The sequence below is a fragment of the Aquarana catesbeiana genome, linkage group LG04 (genome assembly GCF_042186555.1).
Source record: "Aquarana catesbeiana isolate 2022-GZ linkage group LG04, ASM4218655v1, whole genome shotgun sequence".
In the NCBI taxonomy this organism is placed as follows: Eukaryota; Metazoa; Chordata; class Amphibia; order Anura; family Ranidae; genus Aquarana; species Aquarana catesbeiana.
In genome coordinates this window covers 354,300,108-354,315,744 of record NC_133327.1, presented here as the reverse complement: position 1 = coordinate 354,315,744, position 15,637 = coordinate 354,300,108, and the positions used below count along the sequence as shown (strand labels likewise).

The 15,637-nt window shown below is 43.0% G+C and overlaps 1 protein-coding gene across 2 annotated transcripts in view; it reads left to right on the top strand.

Annotated features, from left to right (window-relative positions):
• ASCC3 (activating signal cointegrator 1 complex subunit 3) overlaps positions 1 to 15,637 on the top strand; it is a 1,208,179-nt gene that overhangs the window by 31,275 nt on the left and 1,161,267 nt on the right. For both annotated transcript variants that reach the window (XM_073626995.1, XM_073626996.1), the window contains exons 2-4: positions 1,100 to 1,247; positions 8,957 to 9,104; positions 9,452 to 10,017. In XM_073626995.1, the coding sequence (XP_073483096.1) occupies positions 1,158 to 1,247; positions 8,957 to 9,104; positions 9,452 to 10,017 (804 nt within the window). In that variant the 5' untranslated portion in view covers positions 1,100 to 1,157. The remainder of the gene's footprint in view (positions 1 to 1,099; positions 1,248 to 8,956; positions 9,105 to 9,451; positions 10,018 to 15,637) is intronic.

Sequence of the window (15,637 nt, the reverse complement as noted above, 5' to 3'; positions counted from 1 at the left end):
ATTTGATGTGCACCTTCCAAATATACAAGGCTAATCTATGAGTGCAGCTGTCCAGAATTTATTCATGTTTATCGCTATTAGCAATAGCCAGCACCTACGACCTCCGAACCAAGACAGATTTACCTCTTGTCTGTTTAAATGCTCCTGGAGCAGTGGTAACTTCCTCCCCCTTTATACTTACCTGAGCCCGATCTTGATCCAGCTCTGTGCCCAAGTGCATTGGTTCTCTCCGCCTTCTCTCTCCTCACTGGACATGGAGGCAGCAGCGGGACCAATTGGCTCCTGCTGCTGTCAATCACAGCCTGTGAGGAGAGAGTGGGGGACGGGTTTGAGCCTCCTTGTGCATGTCAATGGACACACACTTGTAAGAGGAAAAATGGTTACAAAGGGACATCAGGAGATCAGCAGCACTGGGATGCAATAAATGACTAATAAGCAGAAACAAGTATAGTTTATTGTACAATACACAAGATCTGGCACAGTTTAAAAATTGTTATTGTTTTCACATTGCTATGGAGTTGGTAAAGTGAGTGCCACATCAACACTCACATTGCTGAAGCCATGGCAACATATAAGCAATTAAACAAGAAATCTCACAGATCAGCTGGAAAATGAAAACTTATTGGAAGGCACCAGTGAGGTAGCCTTCCCAGGGTGCAGCTGCGAGGCATCACCAGTACCTTGGGGAAAGCAGGAAGAAAGGTAAGTTTTTATTTTTTAGCAAAATAACTTTTTAACATATGACTGCATTTTACTTCCATCCAGCATCTAAAGCAGCATACACGTTTATTTTGGTCACCCAAGTTTGATTCATACCATTTGTTTTCATCTGTAAGTGAAATATAATGTTAAACTGGTGCTGTATACTCAATAAATAGTATTTTTGTACAAGCCCAGAATTTCTGTAGCTAAAATTCCCTAGTAATGTGGAATTCTTTTTTTTGCATCTATATATTTTTATGAAAATTGTAGCTTGTTAACGAACCTTTCTACAAACAAACATTGAATTTTCCCCACTGAAAATGTTTGTTTCTTTCATGCTTGTTTTGTTTGCCGTTTTGTATTTCCTATAAAACATGTCTCCCCTGTTTCGTTCCAGGTCTTCCAAGAGAGCAAAATCCCATTTTTCATCCTATGGATCACTGAATAAGAAAGAGATGGTTTTACCTCGTCTCACAGGAGCCCTGCGCTCCTTTTCAAATGTCACCAGACAAGATGATTACAGGGGGGACTCGACAGACTTGATGGTAAAATGTTTTATATAGGATGCAAAGTGCTAAACATTCTGAATGACTCATCGATGGTAGAATGTTTTATGCATTGGCGGTAAACAGCTGTTAAAGCTGTCGTGCTAGCATTCCCAATAACTGCAGTTTGTAAATTTGGAAAAGACTATGCTGTGCATTAAAGGGGACTTAAAAAAAAAATGCAACCTTGCTTTCTGCTGCTAAGATTTAAGCCAGTTAATGTAAGCAGTGGATTTTAAAAGGTCAAGAACAGATCTGTAAGAATTGTGTTTACTTTTTCCAGACAAATACTCTATTTAGCAAATCTTATTGTGCAAGACCTGTGGATTTAGTAAGGTAAACTATGTCATAGCAAAAAAAAAAGTGTGTGTGTGTGTGTATATATATATATGTATGTATGTGTGTGTGTGTATATATATATATATATATATATATATATATATATATATATATATATATATAAAAAATACACAGTACTGTGCAAAGGTATTAGGCGGGTGTGAAAAAATGCAGTAAGTTAAGAAAGCTTTCAGAAATAGAAGTGCTAATAGTTTATTTTTATCAATCAACAAAATGGAAAGTAAATGAACAGAATTGCAAATCAATATTTAGTGTGACCACCCTTTTGCCTTCAAAACAGCATCAATTTTTCTAGGTACACTTGCAAACAGTTTTTGAAGGAACTCGGCAGGTAGGTTGTTCCAGTCATCTTTGTAGAACTAGCCACAGATCTTGTGGATATAGGCTGCCTCAAATCCTCCTGTCTCTTCATGTAATCCCAGACAGATTTACTGATGTTGAGATCAGGGCTCTGTGGGGGCCAAACATTCACTTCAAGGACGTTTTGTTCTTCTTTACACTGAAGATTTGGGACCAATCACACGCCTTCCTGATGGTGTGGCATGATGGAGATGTATTTGCTGTTATTTCTCAGTATTGAGGACACCACTGATCCTGACCAAATCTCCAACTCCGTTTTGTGTTTTGCTTGTGTTTGTCTAGCAAGGTTACTTTGCAGTATAAGCAAGGAAAAGCTGAGACCTCTGCAGTGTGTAAATGTGCTTTTACTGAACAAAAATTCTGTACATACAAAACTATTACAATATTTGGAATACAGTACAAGACTGACAGATATCTATAACAAGCAAAATGGCTAACAAATAAACAAACTATGGTCTATTCACAGTAAAAGTATGGTTATAAGTTACTTAACTCTGGTTAGTGTGTGTTTGTGATCTCCTTTGACAACGAGGACTCAGTTGGCAGTTGCTTTGGAAATCGGGTATCTTTTTTTCTTGGCTAGTACACATTCTTCCCCTTCTGGTCTTAAAACATGATGAGAGGCTTCTGGTCTTACAGACCTTGGTTCTAATGCATGATGAAGTCCCGTGTGTTTAACCACTTCCAGCCCAAGGCCATCATATGATGTCCTTGGCTTTCAGTGGGAATATCTGAATGATGCCTGCAACTACAGGCATCATTCAGAAATCCTATTTCAGCCGGCGATTGTATGCAACGTAAGAATGATCATAGTGGCAGTTCAGCTGCTAGATCGTTCTTACAGGCGACAGGAGGGGACATCCCCCCTCCCGTCGCCCTCCGGTGTTTCGCCATGCTCTCCCGTGCCATTGGGGACCTGGAGAAAGAATTGGCTGCCGCTGAATGACGATCATAGAGATTTCCAGTGACCAGATGGTCACCTGTCATCTCTATGACTGTCGGAAGCCTGGGCGTGACGTTATGACGTCACGTCCGGGCCGCGCTTGTAAACAAAGCTGCGATTGCGGCTGGAAAGCATGGGATTGTGAATTATTTTTTTATCTCATGCTTTCCAGCCTGGAGGTTAGATGCTGGGTCTTATTGACCCTGCATCTCTCCATAAAGTGGAGCTGTCACACACAAGGGATTGTTTACATTCCTTGTAATAGGAATAAAAATTATAAAAAAAAAAATTAAAAGAGACAGTGTAAAAATAAAAAAATAAAATAAGCAATAATAAGAAAAATAAATAAATTTAAAACGCCCCTGTCCCTGGTGGCTCGCGCACAGAACCAAACGCACACGTAAGTCCCGCCCACATATGTAAACACTGTTCAAACCACACATGTGAGGTATCACCGTGTGCGTTAGAGCTAGAGCAATAATTCTAGTACTAGACTTCCTCTGTAACTCTAAACTGGTAACCTGTAAAAAAAATATAAATCGTTGCCTATGGAGATTAAGTACTGAAGTTTGGCACCATTCCATGAGTGTGCGTAATTTTAAAACGTGACATGTTGGGTATCTATTTACTCGGCGTAACTTCATCTTTCACATTATACAAAAAAATTGGGCTAACTTTTACTGTTTTGTTATTTTTTAATTCATGAAAAATTGTTGCGCACATACTGCGCGACATAAAAAGTTGCAACGCCCGCCATTTTATTCCCTAGGGTGTCTGCTAAAAATATATATAATGTTTGGGGGTTCTGAATAATTTTCTAGCAAGAAAATTATGATTTTTTCATGTAGGAGAGAAGTGCCAGAATAGGCCCAGTATGAGAGTGGTTAAGGCATGATAAGTCCTTTCATGTGTCAGGTTATTTACCATAACAACTGACTAACGGACATCTGTGTAGCTTTCAGTTTGAGACTGTAGCTATAGAGACAATAGACTGTTCAAACTGTCAACTGAATACAACAATGGTATCTACGTTCCTATTGTATCCAACAGCATTTGTTTGAAAAGTATCCACTCAAGCCAAATCTGTCAGTAATCTGTCTATGACCCACTACTAAACAGACTGTCCCATGTAATGTTATGTCTGATTTAATATATAAAAATCATATTGTTTAACAAACGCAACACAATTTGCAGAAATGCAGCCCTAAACCTCCACCATGCTTCACTCTGGATGTATACATGTAAAAGCCTCAGTCAATACTGCTCCTTGGGCCATGTTTTGCCCCACCCACCAGGGCTTAAACATAGCGCACCCCATTGGGCGGGGCAAAACATGTCAGGGGCATACCCCAAGGAGCGTTATTAATAGAGGCTTTTCACATGTATACATCCATACCAGGATCAGGTTTGGAGAGCGGCAGTCATATGCTTTAGGCTGGGTTCACACTGGTCCGACAAACGCTCCGACATTGGGAGCTCATGTCGCATGACGTGTGAAATCCAATGTTTCCCTATGGGAGCCGTCCTAACTGGTCCGACACAAGTCGTTCCGACTTTAGAAATGCTCCCTGTACTACTTTGGTCTGACTTTGATCCTACTTCAGCCTATTGACTATCATTGAAGTCGGATCAAAGTCGGATCGCCGTCTCGCATGATCCGACTTCGGCATGCGACTTGTGCTCAGATGATCTTGAGGGGGAACTCCGCGCCAAATTTTAAATAAAAAACCGGCATGGGTTCCCCCTCCAAAGAGCATACCAGGCCCTTAGGTCTGGTATGGACCTTGAGGGGAACCCCCTACGCCGAAAAAACGGTGTGGGGGTCCCCCCCAATCCATACCAGACCCTTATCCGAGCACGCAGCCCGGCCGGTCAGGAATGGGGTGGGGACGAGCGAGCGCCCCCCCCCTCCTGAACCGTACCAGGCCACATGCCCTCAACATGGGGGGGTTGGTGCCTTGGGGGAGGGGGGCGCGCTGCGGCCCCCCCCCACCCCAAAGCACCTTGTCCCCATGTTGATGAGGACAAGGGCCTTTTCTCGACAACCCTGGCCGTTGGTTGTCGGGGTCTGCGGGCGGGGGGCTTATCGGAATCCGGGAGCCCCATTTAATAAGGGGGCCGCCAGATCCCGGCCCCCCACCCTATGTGAATGAGTATGGGGTACATCGTACCGGGGGTCTTCTTCCGGCTTCGGGGGTCTCTCCGGTTCTTCTCCGCGCTCTCCAGGTCTTCTGCCGGGCTCCTCTGCTATCTTCTGCTCTTTTGCCGCTCTTTTGCTATAGCGGAGGAGCCCGGTCTGCTGCCTTCTTCTCTTCGGGGGTCTCTCTGGTTCTTCTCCGTGCTCTCCGGGTCTTCTGCCGGGCTCCTCTGCTATTTTCTGCTCTTTTGCCGCTCTTTTGCTATAGCGGAGGAGCCCGGTCTTCGGTCTTCTGCCTTCTGCCCTCTTCTCTTCTTCTGATGTTGATACGACGCTCTCTCCGGCTGGAATGCACTCTGGGCGCTCCGCTCTGACTTATGTAGTTGGTGACCCCGCCCCCTTATGCCGTCACAGTCCCTGGGCATGCTGGGACTGTGACGTTTTGGGGGGCGTGGTCATCACCCAATGACCACGCCCCCTTATGCCGTCACAGTCCCAGCATGCCCAGGGACTGTGACGGCATAAGGGGGCGGGGTCACCGCCTATATAAGCCATAGTAGAGCGCACAGAGAGCATTCCAGCCGGAGAGAGCGTCGTGTCAACATTGAAGGAAGAAGGCAGAAGTCCGGGCCACCGCTAGCAATAAAGCTTTAGAAGATAGCGGAGGAGCCGGCAGAAGATCAGGACACCGGGAGGAGACGCCTGAGAGACCCCGAAGTCGGAAGAAGACCCCGGAGCTGTCTAATAAATTATTTAAAAACCTGTGTACTGTGTTTTTTTATTGACACTTTTTTCCCTAGGTGAATGGGTAGGGGTACGATGCACCCCATACTCATTCACAAAGGGTGGGGGGCCGGGATCTGGGGGCCCCCTTATTAAAGGGGGCTCCCGGATTCCGATAAGCCCCCCGCCCGCAGACCCCGACAACCAACGGCCAGGGTTGTCGGGAAGAGGCCCTTGTCCTCATCAACATGGGGACAAGGTGCTTTGGGGTGGGGGGGCCGCAGCGTGCCCCCCTCCCCCAAGGCACCAACCCCCCCATGTTGAGGGCATGCGGCCTGGTACGGCTCAGGAGGGGGGGGCGCTCGCTCGTCCCCACCCCCATTCCTGACCGGCCAGGCTGCGTGCTCGGATAAGGGTCTGGTATGGATTGGGGGGGACCCCCACGCCGTCTTTTCGGCGTAGGGGGTTCCCCTCAAGGTCCATACCAGACCTAAGGGCCTGGTATGCTCTTGGGGGGGGGGGGGGACCCATGCCGGTTTTTTATTTGAAATTTGGCGCAGAGTTCCCCTTCAAGATTCATACCAAGACATCCGACATTGCGTTATTTCCTGCCCCCTGCTGTAGCCCCTCCCATTGTGTGTTAGTTTTAATTGGTCAAAGGACAAGTATACTATCTGAAAAGTCGGATCAAAGTAGTATCCTGTTCATGAAAGTCGGATGGATGTAGGACCAATGTAGGATCAATGTAGGACCAATGTAGGACTGATGTCGCAGAGCAAAGTAGGATGAAAGTCGTACTACTGTCGTGTAGTATAGTGTGAACCCAGCCTAAATGTTCATTGCTCACTGGATGCGTTTTTGTTACGCTGGCATTCCTACTATCCCGAGTGCTAACAGGGCCCTATACCTCAGCCTGAAGCGGCACCACCAAGCACTAATGGCCCCATTACTGATGGTGGTTTGAAGCCAAAGGGTTGTCACACCAAATATTGAATTGATTTAGTTGTTTCTGCTGTTTGCTCACTTTGCATTTTGTAAATGGATAAAGATAAATCATGTAAAATATATATATATTTAGAGCATTCATGATTTTTCAGCCTTTTTTAACACCTGTCTAAACTTTGCACATATATAGTGTGTACATGTACAATATATATATATATATTTGGTAAAAGTATAGGGTGTCTTTTAAAATGTAGACATTAATTAGGCAAAAGGCATTATGAACCTGTTCACTTCAAAGTATATGAATGTTATGCTTGTAAGCATGATCAGCAACCTACCCAGTTTCATCTCAAAGCTTTATTTGTACTTCAAGCGAAATCCAGGTACATAAAAGATGGTTCCCATTAGAACAAGTGTTCTAGACAGCTTAGGATCCTTAATTCTAGCTATGTTTGAAATGTTACTAAAGGCAGTTTTTTTTTTTTATTAAAATAAAAAACATATTATACTCATCTGCTCTGTGCAGTGGTGTTGCACAGAGTGGCCTGAACCTCGTCTTCTGGTGACCCTGCCGGTGATCTTGGCTCCTCTTCTCCATGTACCTCCATTGCAAGTGCTTGCTATGGAGGGCACACATGCATGTTCAGTCCTGAGCTATGTGTGTTTTTATGGAGTCGCATTCCATAGACACAACGAGGCTTGGCCCCACCCCCACTTCCTCGTCAAAGCATTTGGTTGACAACAGCAGGAGTCAGTGGCTCCTGGTGGTCGAGTCCCTGTGTGAAGAGGAAAAGAGGAGAGAAAAGATCCAACCATGCTCAGCGCTGGATCAATTGAGGACTCAGGTAAGTATTTAGGGAGGTGTGGGAGGACAGCAAGCTTTTAAAAAAATGTTTAACTTCCTGCAGGGAATGCACGAAAGGTAAAAAATGTTTTGGCTTTAGAAAAACTTTAAAGAACGTTGATCAAAGCTGCATGCCAGAAAAATATTTTTTGTGCAGTTATTTTGGCCCAGTTTGGACCATTGTAAGTATGAATTTTCCATAGCTGATCCATGTGGAATGGGAGCTTCACATTAGTAGCCACTGCTACTGCAGTGAGCCTCGCTGTTCTGTGCCTAGGGGCTGCCCTGCGGCGTTGTAACTACAGGGGGTTGCTTGTTCCGCATAGACGCCAGTCATAGAACGCTAAATGAATACAAGGCAGATGTTGATTGGACAAGTTGGAGAGGCAGAGCGGTAACATCCCAATCTTCACCTCATCCAATCAGAGGGCGCAAAAGCTGCACATCAATGGCAAACCCGCGTGAGAAGCGTATGGCAGCCTCAACCTGGACTCCGTCCAGGCCACTCCCCGACAAATTTTGCTCCGCCCTTTGCAGCTTAATCATGCGGACGTTTCCCATGACTAAACCCCCAGAGTGGCGAAGTGAAATGCATTGAGGTGTGGCCTGGTCAGAGTCCAGGTTGAGGCTGCCATACACTTTTCACACGGGTCTGCCATCGATGTGTAGTTTTTTGATTCTTCCCTCTGACATCTTCCCTACCTCAGTTTGGAGCTGGGACGGGCTCCTCTTCCAGCCAGCATTCACAGCGATTTAGCGTGGATTTCGCCTCCCACCTGAGCGCCACCACAACTTTTTTCATAGGGACCCAATCAGAGAACATTTTGTTAAGAAAAATTCAAGGCACTCTCTGTATGACGCCTGTTTTTGTTTTTTTGCATGTTGTCCAATTTTTGAAATGATACTAGAGTGCCTGGCAAGTTGATAATCGTTGCTCACAAGCTTCATATACATTGAGAGAGGTGTTTTAAATAATTCTATTCTGAAGATAATGGGTTTCTCATTATTTAAGTGCACAGTTAAAAGGTTCTCTATCCTGAAAGCTTAAATTGTATATTTATTTATGCATCTTTAAAAGAAGCTGTGGTAGCAACATTAACACCTCTTACCATGTAGCAAATAGTAAAAATAGCACCTTTTTTTTTTCTTTTCTCTCAAGTGTTTTTAATGTACCTATTATTTATAGCACTGCTGGATTCAAACTTGTTTATCACAATACGTCAATTTTAGTGTACAGTAAGTTGTCTTCTAGCGGTCATTTCATTTCAAAACAATAGTTATTTTGAAAAGCTTTCACCTTTTTTCTCTTTGATTGCACATTTTCTCTCAAAACATTTAATTTTGAAGCAGTTTGAAGAGAGACATTTTCTTTTATCCATACTGCATTAATTTTACAGAACAAAAGATCGAAGTTGCGTGAACAAGTTTTGGAGTCTGACCTTACTTGGAAGAAAATAACTCAATTTGTCACTGGCATTGTGGACAAGGAGCATGAAGCAATAAACGAGGGTCTAAAAGAAATATTACAGGCTGCAAAACAGATTGGTAAATTACTTTTTGTTAAAGACAAATTCTTTAAATTCATGATGTGCTGTGAATTCAACTTGGTAATTTTTCACCTGGCTAGTCTGTATAGAGGAGAATCTCACTTGATTGTTTTGCAGCAAGTGAATTTCAATCTTCTGATCCCTGGCTCAATAATTCAGACTTAAATATTTACATAAGGGTGACTTTGGGGTTGTATTTCTCCTAGGTTGTCATTTTTATTGTAGTGCTTGTGATTTGGAGTGAAAGGTTTAAGCTATTACAGGGGAGATGACACACATTTATTTACAGGCAGTTTAAATCATAAACACACAGAATGGCAAAATGATTGCTTTCTTCTCTTGCAGCGGGAACTGACCATGGACAAGAGGCAATTGAAAGTGCAGCCATGTTCCTCTTCAAAACCTTCTATGATAAAGAAACTGTCGGTCACGAAGAAACCAAGGCCATCAAACAGATGTTTGGTCCTTTTCCATCAACATGTGCTACAGCAGCATGTAATGCCACATATAGAATTGTGTCACTGTTGACTGATGAACAGCTTAAGAAACTCTCACAACATTTTCATGAGAAAAACATTGACGATACAGTATTCTTTGGGAAAAATGTCATATTTTCTCTGGAAATGTATGAACTGGAAGAGACTGAAGATTTGCCACTAAATGGCAGCGTCGAGGCAGATAATGATATTAGTCTAGACTTCCTAAAATTTCACAATGGCCAGAAAGGCATATCTGCTATAAGTACTCGCCAAAAACATGCCAACATTGAAGATGAAGGCTCTTTACTGTATGATGAGGTGGAGAAATATGTTGTGCAAAGTTCCACTGGAGGTGCCACAGTAGAAGACTTGTGCAACACTATTTTTGAAATGCTGGCATCTGCTAAAAGCAATGATGAACTTCAGAATGAGGTGTGTCTTCTTTTATTTATTTATTTATTTGATTGTTTTCAGCTGAATTTATAGTTTGGTGTGTGATTGTTTGCATTGAAACAGGGCAGTTACCATAAGACAAGTTGGGAACTGTGTCTCAGGGGTTACCCACTGTGGGTTTGACATGGGACAAGATCATTGCAGCTAGTGGTCCCTTCACTGTATAATCAGTGTTCATTAGAAAATGAAAGGCTCCAAATAAGAGGGTGAATGGGGCAAAATAGGGTTGGTGGAACAGTAATGCAAGTGCTGCCTGAGGTGTCATTTAATGTAAAATTTGTAAATTAAATGTATAGTAGCATTTTTCTCCTTTACTTATTATGGTTAGCACCAAAAACCAAATGCCAGAGCATTAGGCAATGATCTCTGCTTAGAGTTCCAATATTTCAACAGGGCAGGCCATTAATTGCATATCTCAAAAAACAAAAATTAGAGGTGGCTGCTCTAGATTTTTTTTTTTTTTTTTTATTTTCAGGCATTTTTTCTTTATTTAACCACTTAACATCCGTCATATAGCCGTTTTACTGCTACAGGGCGGCACCTGTGTGCCGGATCACGTATCAAGTGGGCCCATCCATTAATGGCACCGCCCACCCCCCATCCATGCATCTGGCCCACATGCAAGATGCCGGATGCATGGATTCCAATGGCAGGGGTGTTTTTTTGAAGTATGTGATTAGAGCCATATGCTCTAATAGGCTTCAAAATAGGGGGGGTCTCGGGGCGCAGAGTACTGCGAACTGAGCCCACCCAGGTGTGTTGCAATAGTGATTGAATAGTCACTATTGCCACACTGATCCTCCTCCCGGCCAATCAAGAAGCGGGTCCTGAGACCTGTCACCCGATTGGCTGAAAGGACAGGTGATCGCCTAGGAGGAGACGCACATGATGCAGAGGAGGAGAAGACCCGATGGAAGCCGCCACCCGTCACCCATGCGCAGCCTAGTTGGGGTAAATGCGGGGCTGGATGACCGACCGACACCGCCCATGGGAGTAATGCGGTTGACCCGACAGACTGACTGACAAGCAGGGTGGTTTGCCCCCCCCCAAAAGAAAAAACCACCAGCCGCCACTGTCACGTATATATACGTGATCTGACACTTACGGGTAGGGAGGGGCCGGCGGCTCGCTTCCGCTGTAGTTACACATGGTTATCATCGATACCTGATGTCTCTCGCCACCTGCCGATCATTAGACCAAGAGACAGAACGGCGATCTGCCTATGTAAACAAGGCAGATCACCGTTCTGCCAGGAGGGAAGGGATGGAATTTGTGTCCATAATAATAATAATTTCATCTCTTCTCCTAGTAAAAGCACCTCACACAGTATAGTAAAACACTGGCTAGGGATTACATTTAACACATTGATCACCCCTGATGTTAACTCCTTTCCACCCAGTGTCATTAGTATAGCGTCATTGCATATTTTTTAGCACTGATCACTGTATTTGTGTCACTGTCCCCAAAAAGTGTCAGTTAATGTCAGAATGTCCGCCGCAATATCGTAGTCCCGCTATAAGTCACTGTTCGCTGCCATCACTAGTAAAATTAAGTAAAAATATCCCATAGTTTGTAGACGCTATAACTTTTACGCAAACCAATCAATATATGCTTATTGGGATTTTTATATACCAAAAAATATGTAGCAGAATACAAATTTGCCTACATTTATGAAGAAATTTGTTGTTTTTTTTTTTTTTTTTTTTTTTTAGATACAGTTGTGCTCATAAGTTTACATACCCTGGCAGAATTGATGATTTCTTGGCCATTTTTCAGAGAATATGAATAACACACAAACTTTTCTTTCATTTGTGGTTAGTGTTTGGATTAAGCCATTTGTTGTTATTATTATTATTATTATTATTTACTCTTTTTAAATCATAATGACAACAGAAGCTACTCAAATGACCCTGATCAAAAGTTTACATACCCTGGTGTTTTTGGCCTGATAACATGTATACAAGTTGACACAAAGGGGTTTGAATGGCTATTAAAGGTAACCATCCTCACCTGTGATCTGTTTGCTTGTAATTAGTTTGTGTGTATAAAAGGTCAATGAGTTTCTGGACTCCTGACAGACCCTTGCATCTTTCATCCAGTGGTGCAATGACGTTTCTGGATTCTGAGTCATGGGGAAAGCAAAAGAATTGTCAAAATGTGGGAAAAGGCAGTTGAACTGTATAAAACAGGAAAGGGATATAAAAAGATATCCAAGGAATTGAGAATGCCAATCAGCAGTGTTCAAACTTTAATCAAGAAGTGGAAAATGAGGGGTTCTGTTGAAACCAAACCACGGTTAGGTAGACCAACTAAAATTTCAGCCACAACTGCCAGGAAAATTGTTCGGGATGCAAAGAAAAACCCACAAATAACTTCAGGTGAAATACAGGACTCTCTGAAAACATGTGGTGTGGCTGTATCAAGATGCACAATAAGGAGGCCATTTGAAGAAAGATGGGCTGCATAGTTGAGTCGCAAGAAGAAAGCCATTACTATGCAAATGCCACAAAGTATCCCACTTATAATACGCCAAACAGCACAGAGAAAAGCCTCCAGCCATCTGGCACAAAGTCATTTGGAGTGATGAGACCAAAATTGAGCTTTTTGGCCACAACCATAAACGCTACATTTGGAGAGGAGTCAACAAGGCCTATGATGAAAGGTACGCAGGTGGATTGCTAATGTTTTGGGGATGTGTGAGCTACAAAGGCACAGGACTTTTAATCAAAATTGTTGGCAAGATGAATGCAGTATGCTATCAAAAAATACTGGAGGAACATTTGCATTCATCAGCCATGAAGCTGCGCATGGGATGTACTTAGACATTCTAACATGACAATGATCCAAAACACAAGGCCAAGTCAACCTGTCATTTGGCTACAGCAGAATAAAGTGAAGGTTCCGGAGTGGCCATCTCAGTCTCCTGACCTCAATATCATTGAGCCGCTCTGGGGAGATCTTAAACGTGCAGTTCATGCAAGACAGGCCAAGAATTTACAGGAACTGGAGGCTTTTTGCCAAGAGGAATGGGCAGCTTTACCATCTGAGAAGATAAAGAGCCTCATCCACAAATACCACAAAAGACTTCAAGCTGTCATTGATGTTAAAGGGGCAATACACAGTATTAAGAACTGGGGTATGTAAACTTTTGATCAGGGTTATTTGGATAGTTTCTGTTGCCATTATGGTTTAAAAAGAGTAAACACAGTTAACTGATAATAAATAGCTTCAGCCAAACACTAACCATGAGTGAAAGAAAAGTTTTTGTGTTATCATTCATATTCTCTAAAAAATGGCCAAGAAATCATAAATTCTGCCAGGGTATGTAAACTTATCAGCACAACTGTAGGTTTTATAGCAGAAAGTAAAAAATATTTATTTTTATTTTTTCCAAATTGTCGATTTTTTTTGTTTATAGCGCAAAAAAAAAAAAAAAAAACACAGATGTGTTTAAATACCACCAAAGAAAGCTCTCTATGGAGCCGCTTCACAAATTGGACCTGAAATGGTGAATGGAGACGCACCAGACTCCTTCTGTGATCCGCTGTGTTCTATAGTGTGAACCCAGCCTAAATCTCTCTAGTTTTCTTGTGATCCTAAAATATAGTAACATGGACATCCATTCTGCATCTCCCAGAATACCAGGGGTATTCTTTTGACTTAAAGTGGACGTAAACTTGAAAAGCAAAACTTTTCTCTGTTTTAATAAACCTCTATTTGGTTTGAACTGTGTCAAAACAGTGGCCACATGTATATTGTACCCTAAATATGGGCGTTACATGAAATAAGAAAGCTAGTCAATACCACTGCCCATCCTGTGTGTATGTATGTATGTATGTATGTGTATATATATATATATATATATATATATATATATATATATTTGTGAAGTGGACGGAAAATGATAAATGGTTTTCAAACTTTTTTACAAATACCTGAAAAGTGTGGCGTGCATTTGTGTTCAGCCCCCTGAGTCAAAACTTTGTAGAACCACCTTTCACTGCAATTACAGCTCTAAGTCTTTTTGGGGATGTCTCTACCAGCTAAGCACATCTAGAGAGTGAGATTTTTGCCCATTCTTCTTTGCAAAATAGTTCAAACCCTGTCAGATTGTATGGAGAACATCTATTCTCAATTGGATCTCAATTGAACCTAGAGAAATCTTCCTTAATATCGCTAAAAAGGCTGGAGTACTTGTCTGATCATAGACACAACCCAGGAAAGGGTGTTCTTGCCTCAGGCAAAAATCAACTCCATAAGAGAACTGGTGCGGAGGGTCAGGTCAAATGGCAATCCCTCCATTCGCCTCTGCATGAGGTTGCTTGAAACCATGGTGGCTTCATTCAAAGCGGTTCCTTATGCCCAGTTCCATTCAAGACTGTTGCAAAACAGTATCCTTCTGCTTGGAACAAAACAATTCAAGCTTTAGACTTACCAATGCAGCTGTCCCCAAGAGTGTCCCAAAGCCTCACTTGGTGGTTACTAACCCAGAATCTGCTGAAAGAGGAAGATCCTTCAGACCAGTCATCTGGAAAGTGGTTATGACGGATGCCAGCCTTTCAGGCTGGGGGGCAGTATTAGAAAAGACAACTGTCCAAGGACAGTGGTCAAGAACCGAAAGAATCTTGCCCATCAATATCCTAGAGATTTGGGCAGTATGTCTGGCTCAAAAGGCCCGGACTTTTTAGGTTACGGGATTGTCCTGTCAGGATTCAATCCGACAATGCCACAGCTGTGGCCTATATCAATCACCAAGGGGGCACCAAAAGTCTCTCAGCACAGAGAGGTGAACCATATTCTAACTTGGGCAGAAAGGAATGTCCCATGCCTTTTGTCAGTCTTCATTGTGGGAGTAAAGAATTGGCAGGCGGACTACTTAAGTCGCCAGAAGTTATTCCCAGGGGAATGGTCTCTTCACTCCGACATATTTTGGGCTGTTTGCCAAAGATGGGGGACTCCGGACGTGGGTTCAACATGAAGTTGGTCAACTTTGTGGCCAGAACAAGGAATCCATTCACATGCGGAACAGATGCGTTGGTAACCCCATGGGATCAGTTCTCACTGATCTATGCATTCCCTCCATTCAGTTGCTGCCTCAAATTCTTTTCAGGATCAAGCTGGAAAGAAAACCAGTAATTCTGGTGGCACCAGCATGGCCCAGACAGTCATGGTAAGCAAGAAATCGTAAAGATGGCAGTGGAGGGCCCATGGTCCCTCCCACTACGATCAGATCTGCTCTCTCAGGTACCGATATTCCATTCTTCCTTACGGTCTCTAAATTTAACGGCTTGGCTATTGAAACCCACATTCTAAAGAAACTTGGGCTTTCCAGGTCAGTTATCTCTACCCTGTTTTAATGCAAGGAAGTCAGCTTCCAGAACTGTATATTATAGAGTCTGGAGGGCTTATGATTCCTGGTGTGAATCCAAGGGTTGGCACACTCGAAGATATATCATAGACAGATTTCTTGCCTTTCTACAATTAGGGGTAGAAATGAAATTGGCCTTAAGTAATATTAAAGGCCAAGTCTCAGCTTTATCGGTCCTATTTCAAAGACCACTTGATACTCATTCTTTAGTGCGGGGCTTTATACAAGGGG